Source organism: Fundulus heteroclitus, chromosome 6 (genome assembly GCF_011125445.2).
Source record: "Fundulus heteroclitus isolate FHET01 chromosome 6, MU-UCD_Fhet_4.1, whole genome shotgun sequence".
Taxonomy (NCBI): Eukaryota; Metazoa; Chordata; class Actinopteri; order Cyprinodontiformes; family Fundulidae; genus Fundulus; species Fundulus heteroclitus.
The window spans coordinates 12,622,285-12,643,554 of NC_046366.1; the positions used below are offsets into that span (position 1 = coordinate 12,622,285).

General features: G+C 40.4%; 1 protein-coding gene across 1 annotated transcript; it reads right to left on the reverse strand.

The window, feature by feature from the left end:
- Nucleotides 1-1,607: 1,607 nt before the first annotated feature.
- fzr1a (fizzy/cell division cycle 20 related 1a) lies at nt 1,608-19,744 on the reverse strand. Its single transcript, XM_012874670.3, has 14 exons — nt 19,565-19,744; nt 18,716-18,789; nt 15,535-15,663; nt 15,246-15,309; nt 10,695-10,825; nt 10,515-10,600; nt 10,237-10,420; nt 10,082-10,147; nt 7,793-7,895; nt 7,432-7,616; nt 7,116-7,349; nt 5,751-5,855; nt 3,073-3,165; nt 1,608-2,962 (listed from the first exon to the last, which is right to left on the reverse strand). Exons 2-14 carry the CDS (start codon nt 18,785-18,787, stop codon nt 2,921-2,923), a joined length of 1,494 nt encoding a protein of 497 aa, XP_012730124.1. The 5' UTR covers nt 18,788-18,789; nt 19,565-19,744; the 3' UTR covers nt 1,608-2,920.
- Between the last annotated feature and the right edge of the window lie 1,526 nt (nt 19,745-21,270).

Below are 21,270 nucleotides of genomic sequence, written 5' to 3' on the forward strand. Positions count from 1 at the left end.
CTCTGATCAGATTTACACTGTCTCACAGTTGCTAAGGTACACTTGCACGGGCCTTAGCTACTTTAAATGCTGCTGTTCTATGCATATTATCTCATATCGTTTTGTAAATAGGAAAGTGTTTTTTTTTTTTTCCACTGGTCTTCCACTGTTTAATCTGTATATTGTCTTTTTTACATGGATATGTCATGTTATCAATAATTGTGCAATATTTACTGCAATTTATTTATTTTATTTCTGATGATGAAACTCATTCTCTGCTGCTTTAGAACTTTAGCTTGATTTGTTTCCCATTACCGTAACTCTGTCTTTGCCACTGTCACGCTCAAAATAATTTATCGTATGCAATAAACAATGTGAGCAGAAAAAGCAGAATACATGAAAATCAAAAGCCATGATTAGTTGTGTAGCCCAGTCAGACCGGACCTGTCCCATGCCATGCAGCACAGTTTGTTCACTGTACAAGTTTTCGTACCTTACAACCAAACATCTCCACTTTGGTTTCATCAGGTTTCCTGCTGATTGTTCTGTTACAAGCTAACACGACATATGTTAGTTTCTTCTAACATTTTTTGCTCTTGTGTCTGGGGGAATTTTCTGGGACATCTCTTGTTGAGGGGATTGGCCAATGTCTCAAGTATTACCAGCCTTTTTTCAGAGTAGAACAGCTGTTACGTCTCAGCCCCAATTGTCTGCATATGGCCTTACAACCCTCCTGCTACTGAGCACAACTGATTTGCAACTTCCTTTCGACCCATTTTCTACGCGCTAAATGCTTGCTGGTGCCCGGCGAGCACTGGATGAGACGCAGGGTACAGCTTAAGTATTTAGCCAATCCACACAAGACAAGGCAACCATGAAGGGGCACATGCACTCTTTACTTTCTCAACGTAACCTAACAGGCCCGTTCTAGGCAGAGAGGAACTCAACTGGAGAATATCCACGGATCCACGGAGAGAACGAAGTGGAGCGACTGGAGGTCAGTGGGTAAAAGTTATCTAGTGATCAAAAAGTTGTAGGTTCCATTACATTATCCTATCACATGCCACTGGGCAAGGTACTTCACAAGTCACCTACCAATCTGTGGATCAGTGCATGTTTGAATGAAGCTGGGTGAATATAACTCTAGGGCTTTGTTCAGTCCATTTATCAGAGTGGGATTTGAACCCCAGACCAAGACCTGTTAATTTGTGCAGCCCTGATTTGAAGCATATTCAACCATTTAGTTATTTTTATTCAGTAAATGTCCAACTGGAAATGCTTTTTTTTTTAGTACGTGTCGAATTAGTCATCCTGAGGATTAGACATAAAGTTAAGAAAGCATTGACAATGAAGGCAGCGTTAAAGTTTTGGGAATTCTCAGCGCGTCGTGGTATTCCTCGCTGCAGCTGCTTGGGGTTTGAACTCAGACCTCGGGAGCTTTGCTACATCTTCACTTCCAGACCATTTCCTCTTTAGGACAATGAATAAAGAACCCCATAGTGTCAGAAAATAAATAAATAAAAATAATTTTTTATATATATATATATATATATATATATATATATATATATATAAAGAAGAAGTCAGAGGTTTATAGAAGAGTAAAGACGACCAAAATATCTCCAACAGACTTGACAAGATATGGGCATTTATTTGCTGATCAGATTGAGTTACAGAAAATCTTCCCTCTCAAACAATCTTTCTATAATTTACATCGGCAGGATAAGTTTTAAGTGGCCTGAAATGAAATTGAGATGTTTGCAGCAAATCTGCTCATCTTTTCTCAACAACCACGCTTCTCTGTATAGAAAAATAAAAGTCTTTCATGTGAGCCTGACAGCCCACTTTAAGAACCGCTCCGGGAGAAAACCAATGGAGTAGGTGATATGATGCGGTAAAATATGTCCAGAAAAAAAAAAAAAGCACGACTGAAGCGCTCTATAGGTCTAAGATCTCAGCAGACATAGCAGAAGTTCTGCAAACATAATTTCTCTGGTTTGATAATTATTGTTTTTACTCACAGGTTCAGTTGTGGTTACAAGGTACACCGATGAAAAAAACTACTTAATGCTGCTTGTCCAATAATCCACGGAAAAAAATCCCAAGGATAATAAGGAAAATGATCCCATACATGTCACACTAAAAACGATATAGCTTCATAGCAATGATTCCTGTAATATTGTTCTTATGTACAGTGTTCCAAGTCCTTTCTTTTTTTAATTTAGGATATTAAGTAACAATGTCTGAATGTTTTTTTTTTCTTCCTAGAACGAACTGAGGTTAAAAAATAAGGCTTTTTCAATTTTTTTTATGAAATCCTTGACTGTCTAGAGCTTTCAAAGCACAACTGGTTTATGTTATTTGCAATCGATGTCCGTGTCCGAGTCAGCACCTCTCCAAAAAACTGAACAAATAACAAAAAAAACAAAAATCTTTTTAGCAAAGCTGAACAAATCCAGACTTAGTCCGGAGGTAAGACTGAAAACTTCGGCTACAGACATGAAAGTAAATCCACCAGCCTTTCAAACAGACACAATTATCTGAATATATCTTTAAAAAAAGAAGAAAAAAAAAAAAAGAGAAATTAAAAAATAAAATAAATAGACAATCAAAAGGACACAATATATTTTGGCAGGTGTGCACAGAGTCAGTTTGTAAACAAAACGATCACACAGACGGCTCCGACATCCTCCCCGCGGCCGGGGATCACAGGTCTGTTTGAAGAGGCAGTGGTTTTACTCTGTGTGCGCTGAACTCGTCTCCTCAGCCCGCCACAATCTGACTGTGCATCTCTGCAGCGCCTCCCGGCCTCCGCTACAAACATGGCTAAATTATTTAAGGGAAGTCGAGGGGAGGGAGCCCCCTGTGACGGTGGCCGATTTACAACTTGATGCATGCAGAGATGACTTCCCTTCCCGCTGCTGTCGCCTTGCAGAGCAGACTACCGGATCCTGGTGAAGAGGTTCAACACCGAGACGGATTCCTGTAGGGGGGGGGGGGGGGACAAATATTGTTGTCCAAACAGGTGAGAAACACACACTGCATTGTGAATTTAAGAGGATGTAACCTTTTAAAGGGGAGTTGGGTCGTTACCTTAGTGGATCTCATTTTACTGAAGACGTTCCAGAACCGAAGCGTTTCGTCTCCCGCCCCGGTCACAATGGCCTCTCCGTCAGGTGACATGGCCTGCAGACACAGCTCCTTGTTACACATCACGTATGCAGCATCGCGCCACTCATCCGAATGATCAGCGTTATGCTCACAATCATCCCGGCCACCTCCCAGCTCGGCTGCCCGTCTAATCATTATTTTCCACCAAACCAGGGCCGCAGCCAGAACCAGATGTGAACAGGTTCCACGAAGGAAGCGGCGCGGTTTCCCACAGCAAGACAACCAGTACCATCACTGCAAATGTCTCTACCGATAAATGCTGGATCCCCTCTCTGGACGTTTGCGGAGGATCACAGCGGAGGCAGACGTTTATTTTAGTAAGCCCCACTACCACCAGCTTAATTTACTTTAGCTGTGTTGGCTGGGAACCAAACACAATCTGCTGATCTTTGATTGGAACCAGCAGCACAGCAAATGGCCTACAATCATGAGGAAAAACTAGGACACCCTACAGCACCTTGTAGGTTTTACATAGTTGGACTTATAGATATTCACCATACATGTTAACAACACCCAAGGATTGGAAGAGACAATAAAAACCTTTCGTAAGAGTCAACACCATGAAAAGAATGAGCAGCTTATGAGAACGTTACAGTCTAATAAGGATTTAAAATGTAGCTATTGGACAGTAAAGAAAATTATCTACAAGCAGAGCAGGAAAGCAATTGCTTAAGTGTCAAAGTAAGTTCACCCTAAAATGTCATTACAGGACCAACAGCGGCCTGTTGCTGTGACGTGGCTCTCCACTCAGACAGGGACGGCAGCAGGTTCGCGTTAATGGGAAACTTTTGATCTCTGAGCAAAACAGAGACCAGAGGGAAGTTTGCCAGAAAGGATTTAGACAAAGACCGGGAATTTTGGAATATGTTCTCTGGGCAGCTGAATTATGTGGACACCAGAACCAGGGACGTGTTTGCCGTACTCGTATAACACGCTCCTGGAACAGAACCGCATCCCAGCTGTGAAGCAAAGCTGGACGGGTCATAATTCAAGCAAACGTTTGCTACAGCAGGACCTGGCCAGAATCAGTGCATAGGAGTTGTTTGGAGGAAAAAAGGTTACACCACCTGGAAAGACAGTAAAGCTGAAGCAGAACTGGACCCTGGTTCAAAACAATGGCCTAAAACGCACCAGTAGGGCCACAGAGGACCAAAAGAATCACACAGGGAGTCCTGGGCAGGGTCACCACCCAGATCTTGATCTCAATGGCTGCGTTCACACTGAAGGTCTTGATGCTCAATTCCTATTTTTTTGAGGAGGCCGTTCAGACTACTATTAAATACGGCCACCATTATACTGCTGTCTGAACAGAAGGAGACGTCAGAGCAGTGCAACGTTTCAGTGATGGCGAGTATAATTGTTTCTAGACGTGTTCAATAAAATTTGTTTAAAGAAAACGTTCAAAAGGGGAAAAAAAATGTAACACTGGCCAGAATTTCTCCTTGTTATTAGAAAGCTGCTGTTCAACAGGAGCCGATAATATTAAAACCACATCACAGCGAGATGAAGGAAGCTAAGAAGGAAGCAGCACAGCTACTAATGACGGTCTTTATGGAGCGCTAACTGCTGCTAATGTGTGTGGATGTGTAGCGAGAGACAGGAGGGTGAAGTGAAAGACGGATAAAATGCGAAGTGATCGTTCAGACTGCAGACGCGTTGAAAAAAATCTGATACGTCTCTGAATCAGTACCGCATATTAAAGTGGCACAAATCGGATTTTTGTAGGAGGCAAAAACATGGGAACTGGGCCGTTCTCACTGCTGTGAAAAAGACAGCTATAAGTCGCATATGGGCAAAAAGATGAGATTTGTGCCGCATTTCCCTGCAGTGTGAACGCAGCCAATGAGATGCTGGCTCTCACACATCCCACAGCTGAAAAGGGAGAGGGGAGCAAACTTTCCTCAGGCCGACGTCCTGTTTTAATGTCTGTTCAAAGATAAAATAAATGGTATTTGAGGGCATTGTATTGACTGTTTTAACATATTGTCTTCTATATTTGTTTAAAAACAGGTCTGCCTCGAAAATGAAACTCAGCAAGATTACACTGAATGAAAGTTAAGAAATAAACGAATAAAATAGCACCAGCTCATTAGTTCCAGAGTTGGTGTCTGTGGAAATAAACAAAACTGCTCTAAAACTCCAAAAATAAAATCTTTGTACAGCTTTGGTTAAAATAACGCTTGCAGACAATAAAAGGAGCAACAAATGTGACACCAGTGGGTTTGTCTGGAGAAAACAGAGCTTTGTGTAAATGAGGAGCAGAAATCAACCAGGAACAGAAGATATTTCTAGGACAAAACTTTGAAAACCAGAGCAGTATTTAGTGGGAGATCAGTGCAAAGTCTTTGAGGAGAAAATAAGGAGTCATGCAGTCAAATACCCAAAAAAAAAAAAAAAAGTACACTCTTTTTCAGGTGAAAATTTCCCAAACCTATGATCATTCACTAAAAACATTCAGAGTAGAACAGCTGTTACGTCTCAGCCCCAATAATGTATTTTATTACATTATTAGTAAATTACATTATTAGTCAATTCCTGCTATGGTTCTGCTCAAACATCGTTTTCTTTTAGTTAAATTTCGATGCAAAGTGCCTGCTTACCAGGTAGAGTACTCTGTAGGAATGTCCTGTGAGTTTGGCCACTTGGGTTAAAGAGGGATACTTCCACACCAGGATCTGGTTTTGGGAATAACCGTGTGTGCTAACCTGGGGGGAAAAAACAAACAAAAAAAGAACAGATGAGTTTGTAATAGCTGCTTAACAAATCTTGAACCAGTGCTTTTTGTTAAGATCGGGTTAATTATTTTCCCTAAGGGCCACAGGAGCAGCCATTAATGCTGCTGCGGCTTGGATCACTGGCTGAACTCCTTTAGCCTGAAAACACTTTAGGAAAAAGAGTCAGAGAGCATTTTTAAAATCAGCCGCTAGTACGCGGACCATAAAATGCAACGTGCCCTTCTGACAACAGTATCTTTAGATGAGCTTATTTCTAATAACCATCTTTAAAAGAATAACTAAAGATGTGTTAGTTTTCTGTATTTCAATCCATATTTAGTCTGATTTTTGTCATTATAAGCCACAGTCCTGGGTTTGATTCCCGGACCATGTACTGGTGCAATCTACTGTGATTTTTCAAGCTGTATGCAAACGAAATTTCGTTCTGTACGCACTTTGTGCATACAAAATGACAAATAAAGCCATCTATCTATCTGATGTTCTTCCTGTTCAGCTATTAATGAATAAAGGCCATGGGTGCCACTAAGTAGGGCTGGGCGATATGGATTAAAAATTAAATCTCCGATTTTATCATACCAAATCCGATTAATTTTTCCTCCTTTTTGTTTCATAAAAAGAAATTAAAGAAATCATTTTAAAACCTTGCTTTTATGTAAAGCATTTCTTTAGGGAGTTGACATGAATTCAAAGTGCAACTAAAAACAAGCTGTGAAACATGCTTGTAAAACAAGATGGTAGCCGTGCCATTATAAACAATGAAAATATAACAAAACATTTGCTACTAGTGGTATTACACATTGAGCTAAGAACAGGCTTCACTGCACTTGTGAACTTCAAACTAAGTAAAAAAAAAAAAAGTAAATAAGTAAATGAAGTACCTCGTATTATGGGGGAAAAAAAGTTTCCATTTAACAATATTTTGACAATACATTTGCCTAAACATATATTCAGCATCACATGCTGTTCTCTTCATGGAAACCCAAAATAAAATCCAGATTTTCCAAAAATGAAATCTTAAAGAATTGTAAATTCGAATTAATCGATTAAATCGATTTATCACCCAGCCCTACCACTAAGCCTAAAAAACATTGGTCTTTTAAGCATGAGCACACATTGGTGCCTTCAACATAAAAGCAGCACTGATTTGTGATTCTCACCCGAGACCTACTGGAGTATGAACCATTTTAAGGCGCACCGGCAGCATAAAGGTGGGCGTTTGCGCCAACTCACCAGTTCGTTTGTGTGCTTGGACCAGGCCAGGTTGCAGACCTGGGAGCCCGTGTCGGTGCACTGCAGCGGCTGGCCGGTCAGCGTGTTCCAGAAGCGGATGCAGCGGTCGGCCGTGCCGCCCCCCGAGGCCAGCAGGCCGTGCTGGTGAGGCGACCAGGCGATGGCCTTCACCGCAGCCAGGTGCTCCGTGTACTGCTGCACCGGCAGCACGCTCGAGTGATTCCACACAAGTAACTGTGGACACAGCGGGGACGCGGCAAATCAGTTCGTTGTCCAAGGTGCGGGGCTGCCGGAAGGACATCTCCTTCCTGCGTACCTTGTTATCGTTTCCGCCCGAGGCGAGCAGCTGGTGGTCCGTGCTCCACTTGAGCCCGCAGACTTCCTGCCTGTGCCCTTGGAGACGGCGCTCTGACTGCAGAGGTGGCGCTCTGATGTCCCGCTGCAGGATCACACGATCGCGGCTCCCAGACGACAGCTGGTCCGCGTTCCACGCCAAAGCACCTGGCAGCCAAAAAAAGAAAAAAAAAAAAAAAAAAAGGAAAGGCAGGTCGAAGGGGAAATGATTCGCTGGGCGACAACGGAAAGACACTGATAACAACTGCTAGAAAATCTTCTCGGCTTCTAATAAATTCATCTTCGCGCCGTCTCCTTCTCCATCTGTCCGACTGTCGACTCACCCACTCTGGCTGTGTGTCCCTCCAACACAGAGAGCTTCTTCCCTGCTGCCGCGTCCCAGATCTGGACGTAGCCCTTATGAGTGCCCACCGCCACCAAGTTCCCCTGATGAGAGCAAGGCCTCCAATTAAAACAGCTCAACCAAAATTATTAAACATTTTACTTTTGAGCCAGTGCACGCGTTCAAACCATGAACAAGTTTTGTTTCACGCTGCGATCAAAGAGAGAAGAGCGATTTAAATTCGACGTAAAATGAACACTGAGCTCAGGGATGGATCTCCCGTAGTTAAATAGATCTACACTGCAAAAAGAGAACTAAAAATAAGTAACATTTTCTCGATATGAATGTATTTGCCTTTGATTTGAGCAGGTAAATAAGATTATTTGCCAACGGAATGAGTATTCTTACCCCTGAAATAAGATAATTAGATATACTGCACTTGAAATAAGATGGAGATGAATTGTTCTTATTTTAGGTGCAAAAATCTTATTCCATTGGCAAATAGTCTTATTTACCTACTCAAATCAAAGGCAAATATATTCATTTTAAGAAAATGTTACTTATTTTTAGTTCTATTTTTGCAGTGTAAGGGCTTGTTTTTCCACTGCAGAAACCCTTTTTCCAGTAAATCCAGGGGAGTTTCTCCAGGATACAAACAGATGACCTCGGTAGAAATTTACTCAGAACGCTCCAATTTTGACTTTACTCTGAACCTTTACCCTGATACCAGCATCTCGGGTAGAATGACTATTCCCACAATTACGTTTCAGTCGTCCTGCTTTAAACTCCATTACAGTTCATATTTTCTGCTAACTTTTACTGCCCAAGACTCTATCAGATTTAGGCCTACTGACTCCCATACAGCTACAGAGCTTTTAGTGACACGTTTCAAAACTAACAACTAAGGCAAACTGAGCTTTATCGGTCTGGATTCTCACTTTCTTGTCCTATTCTGGAGCTGGCCTTTCTATTTATTCTTTATAATGCACTTTTCATGAAGGGGCAACATCCCTGCACACAGCAGGAGGGAGCCTCTTGGCATCAGGACAAACTTACAGATGTTCTGGCGGTAGGAAAACGCACATAAAGAACGACCTGAGACATTTCACCTGTTAGGGTCTGCCACCGTTTCCACTGCACATGGTTTTAAATAGAAATATTTGGAGCCACAATAGACACATTATCTCTCTTTGTGCATCTGGCCAAATCAATTTCAATTTGTCCTAGTTAAATCATATTTAGCTGTGTATTAATGACCATATCCTGAGTGACACTCATAAATGTTACACTTCATTTGTATGCAACATGGAGATGTTACGGTCTCTATTATTATATTTTAAGGAAAGGGTCCAATTTTAAAACATTTGTTTGGAGATGCATTTATGATTAGAGTCTAATTTTGTTAATTTTCAATTCAGTCTGATATTATTTCACATATAGGCAAGATACATGTAGCTGCATCAATAAAACGCTGGTGGTGGCATTTTAAACATTTCATATAGATAGCTAATCTTCATTTACATATTAATTTTCTGGTATGCAGTAATTACCAATATCTGCCGTTAAAACTGAAATAAAGTTAATTTATTTCTGATTAGGGCTGGGCGATAAATCGACGAATTTGTAATTTGCAATTTATGAAGATTTAATTTCTGGAAAGTAGGGATTTATTTTTTTGCTTATTTAGTTGCATTGAGGTCAATTTGTTTATATAAAATGAAGGGAAAAAAAGAAAAGAAAAATTAAGTACGTAATCCGATTTGGTATAATAAAATTGCCGATTTTATTTTTAAGCCCCATCACCCAAAATTACCCCATTTCGGATAGAAAATTTGTCGTTCAGGGGTTCCCAAAGTGGGGGTTGTGAGATGATTTGATGCCAATGTGCATCAAATCAATTCTTTATTTGTGAAACCGATACCAAAGTATATTTTTACAAGATGCTAGACATTCCTCATTTAAAACACAGAAGGTGGGCTGCACTTTTTTTAGCAGAGTTTTTATAATAATTCCACTTTATTCATAATTTTACAAGTATGTTTTTAAAATATTATGACTTAATTCTTAGAATTTGCCCCTAAAAAAGATTTTTTTTTTTTAAATATCCCACCCTCCCAAAGGGGGTCACCAGTCTGTTATTTTGGGAGTTGCAAGCTGAAAAGCTTGGGAACCACTGATATAGATGAACAAAAAAGCATTGTTTAATAAAAATGTTAAAAAGTAACGAGTGCCAAGATTTAGTGTTTTGGAGGGTTTATCTCATCGTTTTATGAAAAGGATGGAAACCTACCCTCTCTGACCAGCCCACCGACGTAACTGAATCTCCTTCCACAGAGAGGTCACAAAGACGTGTCACCTGTAGGGGGAGGGGAGATAAGTTCTTAAAAATGTGCTACACCAAAATCAGAATCCAAATATACTGAGGTAAAGAGAGGCTGAACACACCTGGCTGGTACAGGCGCTCCACAGGTAAACACAGGTACCCAGCCCCACACTGAGCACGTTCAGAGAGGACCAGTCCACCAGGTTGAGGTAGAAGTCGTCCTGAAGCTCTGGAGCGTCCAGAACTTTAAAGGGAATTTTGGAAATCTTGCGTGTAGGCTTTCTTGGTGACCGTAGCAATTTTTGGCTGCAAAGCAAGTTTACAACAATAGATGAAAAGACCGCAACGGTTTTAAAATAAATAGCTGGGTTTTGGAGCAGAATGGAGAAGAAATTATTACCTGTTGCTACTGACGGGTGATAAAGAATAGGGGGAAACTGTGTTTCCATCTTCTTCTGGTAGAGCCCTCTTCGTACTTACAGAATACTATCAAACACAAAACAAATGATAACCGTCAACCCGGAGGAAAAAAAAAAACCACAGTTTGAAACGAATGAGCACACATTGTGTCCTGTCTTACACTAAAAAGGCTCCTCTTGGCAGGAGTGGATGGCTGCAATCGGCGGTCCTCAGACTGAGGGTCTTGGACTTTCTCAATACCCGCTCCTAGCAGCTCGTTCTTCAGCAGAGCAGAGTAAGCTAGACCATCCGCTGAGCACAGAGAAACAGGACAGAGGTGAAAAACCAAAGCGGGCTGTCGGGACTAAAGTCTGCTCCCTCTCACACTACAAAGATCAGCGAGGACATTTCACTGAGCCGGGTTCAGCACTGCTGCCCTTTTTTCTTTGGGCCTTCTCACACTTCACAAACCAAAGAGGGTGCAGGTTATCAAAACTGGCTCAAAAACAAAGCAACGCTTGAGAAAATCAGCGCTAAATGCACAATGTGTAAATCATCTCTGATAAGTTATAAAATTAATAATTGATCTTTGACCAAATCTGAGTAGGTAATGATATTTTAATTTTAAATACCTGGTGGTTACAAAATATAATAATAACTTATAAAGGGAATACATTCTAATATGTTCCTGTGGAGAAAGAATCACAAAAACACAGTAAGAAAAAAAAAAAAAAGCTTTTTGTAATAAAATTATTTGAGGGCCACTAAGTGACTAAGCGCTTTGTAGCGAAAGCTTTGTGGCCGAGCACAGCTTAGAGGCTTCGTTTAATTGGTCGTGATGTTTGCAAACATCTCAGCAAGGATTTGGGCTCAGTCCTCTGCACAGAAATTCTCTAAATCCTTGAAGTTTATTGGCTGCAGCTTGGCAACACAAAGCTTCAGCTCTGAGGCCTGGAGACCAGCGAGGCCTCTCCATGACATTAATGTGCTGCTTCCTCAGCCCTCTCCCCCTGTTGCCTTGGCTGAGTCAGCATCATTATGGATGACCCATCCGTGCTCTCGCTCTGGGATGAGTTCGTGATACAAGGGCCTGTCTACCAGTCCCTGAATCTGGTGAGTTCATCTTGTAGTCTAATGAGGAAAAACTTCCCCATTTTCAATCATTTTTTCTCCTACATTTCCAAAGTAATAAAAAAAAAAAAAAACTGTCACCTTCTCATGAACCTTCTTGCTGGTGGACTTGTAGCCCATTTAAGCTTCGTGCAGATCTACTATCTTACACCTCTGACATCTCTTGTCTGTGGCGATTGCTGTTGTGCCATAAAATGGCCGACTAGACTATGGCTCCCAGCATGCAACACGGTTTAGGACCCAAAAACTCCGATACCTGTGAGACCTCGCCCCCGAGACGATAAAAGCACGATGCAAACAGGATTTGTCTCCTTCAGACGGCGTCAGCTGTATCGAAGAGACCTCATCCCAGCTGAAGATTCGTGACGCTGGAACCCGGTTTGGAAACGGAGATCGTTGCCTTGCTGGACAAAGCCGGACATCACCTCTACTCCTTTGGTCGTTGGACTGACAGAGGAGGTCCTAGGACTTTAATCAGGTTGAGGACGAAACCCAAAGAAGAACAAGGAGTTTCTTCCCCCTTTTCCGTCGACAGATGAGGCCGTCTTTTCCGTTTTTGGCCGAGGAGTTCACAAAGAGAGCCGTTTCCCGCACTGGTCAGAGCAACCTATCCCTCTGTCCACTGGACCAGGAAATAACCCCTTATTTCTAATATAGAAACCGATCTTTGCCTGGGCAGAATTTATTTACAAAAAAGGTATAATGCCGATGTTTTACTCCAGAAGGAGTTGTTGAACTGTCTTGAATGTTTAAATGTTGTTACTGAATTCAGGTGATAAGCTGCTAACTGCATTTTCTTTTATTCGATTATTGTGAAGCCACTGAGCCCACGGTTGATAACTATCGTGGATTTTATTATTATTCTGAACGGGAAAGCCATCGGCGCCAGGATTATTCTGAACGTGATTGTTAGAATCCCAATTGACTCTTGCTTCCCTTCTTCTCTCTCTCCTGCTGCTTTGGATTTTCGTGCGGACTCTGAAGCATTCATTGGGTCAGCTCGTGGCTTTTGTGTGGGGTTAGCCGCCCCTTGGTGATGCTACGTGTTTGTGATGTCTAAACTTTAGCTGTGGTTAGCTCAGGCAAAAGCCCTAGCAATTTGGAACTTAGCAGCTAAAGCTAGCTCATGGTAGCCACTCAGTTAGTGGTAGGCCTTGCTTTAAGGCACCATCATGTCACTCCAGATCCAATGTTACATCATTTGCTGCTGTTTTTAATGTTGATTATTCACTGCTTAATTAAGTGAGGCTTAATTCCAGTTAGAAAATTACTTAAAGGTTTCGCCATCCCAGTTTCATCATTTTGCTGTCTTACTTGTTTATTTTTCCCTTTTATAGTCCGTGGGCCAGAATCTGTAGGATATCTCCTTAAGAAGTTTTGTATGAACTGTCAGGGGGTTGGTGATATCACAGTAAATTGGGCAAAAGTCTGGTCTATTTCTGCCCTGCGATGGACTGGCGACATGTCCAGGGTTGCACCCCGCCTCTCGCCCAATGACAGCTGGAGATCGACACCGGCACCCCTCACGAACCCAGCAGGGATAAACGTGTTAGAAAATATATGATGGATTGACTGGGCTATTTATTTTTCCTTGCCATAAAAATATTTGCCAACTGGCGCCAGAAAATGCTATTATTGGGCTTTCTTCTTCTGGAATCAAATGCTTACAACCCTTTACGGGCGCAGCCATGATGAAGTGGTTGAACTCGCTCAGCTGACAATACAGCGATCTGATTGGCTGAGCAGCAAAAATCGAATCACGTGACCTCTTGGACCGGAGCGCCACAGTTTAGATTTTTTTTTTTGTATTTATCGGCTTTAACTTATTAATGTGCAAGTGAAAACGTGGGAACATTGGTGTTTTGAGATCACTGCTATGTGTAGCAACTTTTCCCGGTGGAAGAAAGTTGCCCCCTAAGAGTTCATACGAAAAGTCATCCTACAGATTCTGGCCCACGGACTATTATGTCGTTCTGATCTAGAAGGTAGTTTGTTCAAGTAGTATTAAACAGAATAATTGCTGTCTCTGGAAATTATTGTTTTGATAAATTTTAAATAGTTTAACATGATTGTCTGTGGGGGTTTTTATATCAGTGATCGAATTGTCTCCAAGACTACGAATCATCTCCTTTTCAATTAACAATACGAATATATAAGAATATTTTTCCTTGGCTTGTGGTTAATGGTTAATGATTCCAACTTAAAGGTTATTAACATTTACTGGTGACAAGTCTACTTTAGTCTTACAACTGACTAGACATTAATTTTTCATGGTAAATAAGTTTAATAATTGTTAAGTAATAAATGCAATTGCTAGTTATAATCATTAAAGGCTGGTAGCCCTTAACTACAACCATTTAAAACATGTTTCGTTGTTGCTTTCCATTTGATTAGAATAACATATCAATTATAATATCCACTTATAATTGCACAACATTGCTGATATGAATAGATCGATTATGTGGACAGATAAGTTACATCTGAGAACTACATGGACACATGGTTTTAAATAAATATATATATATTAAAAAAAATGTGTCTTCTGTGAAGTTTTTTTTTTTTTTACTGAACAGGGTCAGGTGCAAAAACTCTTACAGCGATGAACTGTGTCTGCTGCGTTTGCCTCTAAGAGCTGTCTCAAAGGTAGGGTAGGACCAAGGTTTGTGATCTTAAGCAAAATTTGATTTAAGGTGCCCACATCCGCTTAGGCTTATCAAGCCAGACTAAACCTCTTTTCAAATGTTTTAATGCCTGATGTCTTAATATTTAACAGACTTGGTAGGGTCATGGTGCAGAAACCGGGGTTGATGTTGTGTAAACAAGAGGCCATAGAAAAAAGGGCAATATTCACCTATCTCTTTACAAATATTTTCCATGTTTACATGCAAGCAGCAGTAAATAACAGTTTTAAAGAGATTCTAACACTGTCTAAATAACTTTTGATTCATGAAGGGTCTTTCTTCAGTATGCGTAAAGCTGGTGCATTTCTCAAATAGTTTTCTGTGAACTCTAGAGCCCCCAGTACAGTATGATTTATTTTCAGGTCAGCCCTATCCATAGGTGTCCAAACCCAGAAGAACGAGGCTTCCTGGTTAAGGAGCAAACTGTACCTGAGGTTCACCAACAGAGAATCCCTCTTTTGAATTCAAATTCAAGCATATTATCAGTTTGGCAAACTAATGATTTTTACTTTGAGGGGGAAAAAAAGCCAGAAAGGGGAAATTATCCACACTGTGGCATAAGAGAATTCTGATTAATAAAAAGGTGACATAAGCCTGATATTATGAAACTGAAAAGAGAAAGAGTTTTAGGGGTTCTTAATTGACCATCACGGCTAATGTGGGTTTCTAACATTGGAGGAACAGATCTATTATTTTACAAAAAACAAACATGAGTAGTAAAGTGTCATGTTATCATTTACCTTGACTGAATCAGCATGATTAAAAAAAAAAAAAAAAAACACCACCTTGTGCGAGATCCATCAGATATCCTTTGCTTTGAGGAACCAGGAGAACTGGATGCTATCATAGTCTTGTTTGGCACATTATGGCCAAAATGAGTCCAGACTGATAAAAACAACAACAATTAAACCATAAAGTACCTTTGTTGCTGTCGGTTGTGCCATCTTTGGTTTTTCTATTTTGATTGTGTGACTTTTCAATTTCCTGGATCAGAAAGTGAAACAAACAAGATAAAGCAAATTCGTACACAGACTGTGAAGGCGTTAACAGAAGATAAAACAAAATAAATAAATAAAAAACAAATAAATAATAAAAGACTAATATGAAATATGTTGCCTAACTGCAAAAAATAAAACACTTTGATTCTGGGAGCGTTATGCTTCTGCGAGGACAGATAGTGAAGTCCCGGGCGCAGCGCGGCAGACTCACATTAATGCGGTGGAAGTTGACACTCCAGTTGGCTCCCGCCCGGGAGGGAATGAAGCGATCGCCGTGCTTGCTGGGAGAGGACAGGGGGGAGCTGGTGGGTGTCAGAGATCGCACCGCTCCCACAGCTTTCTACACGAGGCAAAGAGAGAAGACGGCATTTTCTGACTGGAGGCCAAACAGAAACGGCTCTTGGACACAGACTTGCAATCTTAATGACAAAACAGGAGGATAATTTATGTGGCAGATGGTGCATTCATTTGAGGTGTTAACAACAGGAGGCAACATCTACAAAAGCCAAATCATTTGGCCAATGAGGTCCTGTTTTATCTCAACCCTGGTGACACTGTCAAATAACTTGTCTGTTAACTATTTTATGCTCACACAGATGGACAGTAAGAAGTCCCTCATTATTAGTCCTCTGCCAGATGTTTAAAATCTTTTTTTTGTTTTTTTGGGGGGGTAATATTGTTCAACGATGATGAATTAAACATACTAGTTAAGACAGATGGCACAACTTTCTGCGCCTGGTGCTGCCGTCTTCTCGACTCTCGCCTGCTGCCCTTTACATTCACAGGACCCACGGAATTCATATTTACAGGATTCCAGAAAAACTCATCCAATCAGTGGGCTGCAATCAGCAGGTATAAAAAACATAATAAAAATAGACGGATATTTACATTAAACTGTTCTGTTCCTTTAAATCCACTAAACAGGGAAAACCAATTAAGTTGAAGCTTTGGCTGATGTCGGAGGAGAATGCTCAAATACTCGCTCTTTACAACCAGCGTAAGTAGAGTACAGGGTCTGACCACAGACCAGTCTCTGGGTGCCACTCCTGTCTGCTAACAAGCTCACCAAAATGGAACAGACTGGAAAAACGTCGCCTGCTCCGAGGAGTCTCGATTTCATCTCCATCATTCAGATGGTAGGGACAGACTAGTGAAAACAGCATGAAAGCAGATTCATCCAGCTTTGTGCCACTACTTCAGGCTGGTGGTAACGTAATCCTGAAGAGGATTAGTTTTTGGCACACTTTAGGCCCCTTAGTACCAGCTGATCACTTAAACACCATAATTTACGGTCACTCCCATAATCATTCAGACCCCTGGCATAATTAAAATTATTTAATTTTACCAACACGTTTCTTCTGTCTGGAGTAATAGTAATGTTTTGAAGTGCCTTAGATAGATATTCTGTCTTCAACCCTGGTCCTTAGGACTCAACCGTCCAGCGGGCTTTTTTTTGCTCCCACAAACATGAATCAAATTATTGCCTGACCTCCTCAGCAGCCATCAAGGCTGCAGAGGCCTGTTAATCACCAGTTTATTTAGGTCAGGTGTGCAGAGGCAGGGAAAACTCTAAAACCTGCAGGACTGTGGCTGCTGAATAGCAGGTTGAAGGCCCCTGCAGTAAGGGTGATGGCAAAAGGGCAAAGATGAATCATCCAAATAATATTGGAAACACACAAAAAGCTGGTTAGTCGTTATAGGAAGGGTTTAATTACTGTAAAGCCAACATAGATTTCCTGTTGGTTAAAAAGTTATTTATTTTTCAAATGTAAACAAAAACAGAAATTACTTTCCTAAAATAAATAATCCTATAATCAGCCTATATTCTTTTGCAAGAGCCTTTCAAAAACAAACATTTTGCTTGAATGTAAATATAAATAACGTCATTCAGTATCCGTCAGAGTATTGCAGTGGTACAATCCCCTTCATCGCTTTATTTGCCGTTTACCTGTCTTCAGATGACCACGTCCAGGGGAATCATGCACCACGTCACACAGCTCAGTTCATCTCAAACTGGTTTCTTTAACCCGTGAGTTTCATTTACTCTAATGGCCTCCAAAGTCACCAGATCTTAATCCAAAAGTGCAAATTCGGGACGCGGTGAAACGAGAGATTCACAAAATGGATGTGCAGCCGACAAATCTGCCGCTTTGTGATGCTATTATGTCATTATGGCTCAAAATCTCTGAGCAATGTTTGACACCTTGTTGAAACTACGCTACCAAGAAACAAAGCAGCTCTGAAGTTAAACAGGGGTCAAATCTGGTACCAGCGTGGTGAAGCAAATAAAGTGCCAGCGAGTATGTATTTAACAGACCATACCAATTTTCCTGTTTAGGGTTGCTCTGTGGCTGATTCTGATCAATTCTTTTGACTTTACGTCAACTTTGAAATCATCCAACTTTTGTCTTTCTGGTGAAGCTTAATTGACCTCAGCAGCATATCTGCAAATACATGTTGGTCTCTGTTTCTCCTGTAGTTTTACCTAATAGAAACGCGAATAACTTGACACTACAGTGCTGCCTGCGCTGCGACAAGAATGTAACTCAATTTGCACTTTCTGCAGTTTAAAATGTCTGGTTACTGTCAAAATATTGGGGATATTTAGACATTATGGCTCATGAAACCTCTATTTGGCAAATACCGGATAAAAAAATATATCGTTTTAAAAGTGACAACACTATGAGCACATAAAGAAAACAAACTAAATCTACTCCAAATAAAGTGTGAAAAGTCTGTGGAGCAGCGTAAGCTGCTCAATACTTTCTTAAAATGACTTCAGTCACAATAGAATTGATATTTGCGGAGCTCAACAACATCAGTGCATCAAAATAAGCTGTAATGGTTTTTGCCACAAGACCAAAAAGGTAAAACAATAAATAAATGTTTCGTTCGGTTAAACAATATGATGAAAAATGTCTTATAGCAAAGTCACTGTGTGCCATACTAAACTCACAAAAGCCTGTTTTTGGAGGCAATAATTGTTGGCCATTATAGTGCCAGGAATTCATGCATTGCAAGTGTAATATATTCAGTCTGTGGAATAGAGTCTCGCTCCACTAGATTCCCAAAACCTGATACAGACGACAGTGCATAAGATGCCAAATGTCAGAATGAGCTGGAAGCCTCGTAACGACGTAAAGTACAGATGAGGCAGAGAGCAATTCAGAAATCCAGGAATATCACAACTGGTAGTTTTGTCACCACTTTTAACAATAATACAACAATGACAAACAAAAGTAATCCTCAATATGCATGTTTTTCTGTTTCGTATGTTTGTTTGTTTGATGTGCAATTTTAAATAATTTTGCTGTGATTTCTACCAGTTCATATTAATATATTTTGTAAGAACAGGAAAGGAACAAAAAAAGGAAAGGTACATGTGTACTTACTACAGGGCTTGCATTCTCATTTTGGATATTAATCTGTCTGAGCAGCCTGCACTCATAGTCCTGATCCATCATACCTTAAAAAACAAATGCAACAGAAAGGTTACAACACAGTTTAAGAATATTAATAAATATAAGTTATAGAAAGAGAAAGTCTTTTAACTTAATTTTACTACAGACCCTTTTTTTCCCCACAGATCTGCGGTCAATAAATATTGGTCTGATTAAATCACACTGATGAAGAAACTAAAAAGGCAGGTTTTATATATGAGCCCCATGTCCTTTTTTTAATCACCATCAAAGATCAATTACTATTCATAAACAGAGAAGACAATAAGATAAGATAAGATAAGATAGTCTTTATTGATCTCACAATGGAGAAATTCACTCGTTACATCGGCTCATACAATCCGTTGCGGAAATAAGGATAAAACAATCCTTTTAATACGAGTTAGTAAATGACACTTCAAATCAAAACAAGTTTGTTTCATCTCAGATGAAAGAACTGGTAAATTGGAATAGAAAGAAAGTGCATTACAGTTTATGCAATCTGACATTTAGTTCATTCTAAATAGATGCTAACAGAGAACTACCATCTACTTACCACCAACTAAACTGGTAAATTAGACTTAAAACGATACCCTGGCCGCAGGGATTAGCCTGGACTTGCCATTAAAATGATCAAGTAAGTCCCTTCATCAGTAATAGATGACCACAGTAGTAAAATAAAGGGAGAAACCCAAAACAATCCAAACACCTAGCGTACAGGGCTAAGCTAAGCTAACGCTAGCTGTCGGGCTAATGCTTTGTCAACATTATCTAGGAACAATCCCCAATAAGAATAACTCGTACCTTTCTCCAATCCGCTCTCCCCTTTCAGTGCTGCTGAACACTTTTTGTCCAGGAGTGTCAAACAGTGATGCGTCGTCTTCTTTAATGTCTTTAAAATACGGAATTAACAGAATACAAATGTATTCTTGACCGAGCATTCAATTTGGGTTCGCAAAGCACCACGGGAAGGACGTGACGTCACTGATTTTGAATCGCACATTTCCCGTTGCTAAGGAAACGAATTTCCCTTGTCGGCTCTGGCAATATATCAAATTAATGTTTGCCTATGTCCCCTAGACTAGACATTAACATTGATAAGGAATATTGCTAAACGATTTAAATAAACCAAGGAAGTGAGGCTCCTGTCACAAAGGGAATAGAAAAAAAGAGGAAAAGCGGTATCATAAAATAGCTCCCATTCGCTTTGTGTGAGAATTAGAGAAAAGAATGTGTGCACCTTGTTAAAATTCAGGTAAATTGCCTTTCTAATTGAAAACGAATAATTTAGGATAGGCCTACAGGGTATGACTCTTTATCTTCCCAATATGTCACACTAATTTGTGACATACTGATGTTACCTACTAAGAAATTAATTGAAAACAAGCTGTCATAGCGTTCTTCCGAAATATTTTATATATTTACTTCTGCTGAATACAAAACATGGGTCAAAATATTAAATAAATCCAGCTGCATAGATCACATTTAGTTATAAATGCAGAAATATGCACAGGTTACACACACACACACACATATATGTATATATATATATATATATATATATATATATATATATATATATATATATATATATATATATATATATCCATCCATTTTCCAAACCGCTTAATCCCTCATGGGGTCGCTGGGGTTGCTGGTGCCTATCTCCAGCGTTCACTGGGCGAGAGGCGGGGTACACCCTGGACTGGTCGCCAGTCTGTCGCAGTATATATATATATATATATATATATATATATATATATATATATATATATATATATATATATAAAAATTAAACATTTGCCCATTCCTTGTTAGGATTAAATATATAACTGCCTCTGCTCTTTTTTCAGCTGCAACAGGCTAACAGGCTTTCTTCCAGGATGGATCTGTATTTGATTTAATCTTCCAATATCTGATTCTCTTCCCTGTGTCCACTGATGAAAACCATTCCCCTAAGCACGCTGCTTACGCTACCATATTTCACTGTATAGTTTGTTCAGACTTTTAGTTATACAACAAAGACTTTTGTTTTGTCGTAAAATAAATCAAATTTTCTGAATTGTCCTTGCAGCAAGCAACTGAAAATAGACACTCAGTAGTTTGTGCGGTCTCCACCTGCTTGTATGCATGCCTGACAACGTCTGGGCATGCTCCTTATGAGATGAACGATGGTATCCGGGGGATATCCTGACCAGGGCAACACTGAGTCCTGGTCAGAATTACACTGAGTGTCCTGTACAGGGTTGTGCGCCCCTCCATGGATATGCCTCCCCAGACCAACACTGACCCACCACCGACCAAACCAAATTATGCTGAACAATGTTGCTGGTAGCCCAACGTTCACCACAGCTTCTGGCAAACGGCAGTTGAGGTCTACAGTGCCAGGGAGTGAGCACAGGACCAGGTGAGGATGTTGGGCCCTCAGGCCACCCTCATGAAGTCTGATTCTAATGGTTTGGTCAGAGAAATTCACGCTAATGGCCCGCTGGAAGTCACTTTGTAGTACT

Bases quoted from the DNA above. Each gene is read 5' to 3' on its own strand.
- fzr1a (XM_012874670.3), bottom strand. From the start codon at position 18,787: ATGATGGATCAGGACTATGAGTGCAGGCTGCTCAGACAGATTAATATC. The intron at 10,826-15,245 runs GTACTTTATGGT...CTCTGTGCTCAG, and splicing joins CACAACCGACAGCAACAAAG to CGGATGGTCTAGCTTACTCT. The intron at 2,963-3,072 runs GTAACGACCCAA...CCCCCCCTACAG, and splicing joins GTAAAATGAGATCCACTAAG to GAATCCGTCTCGGTGTTGAA.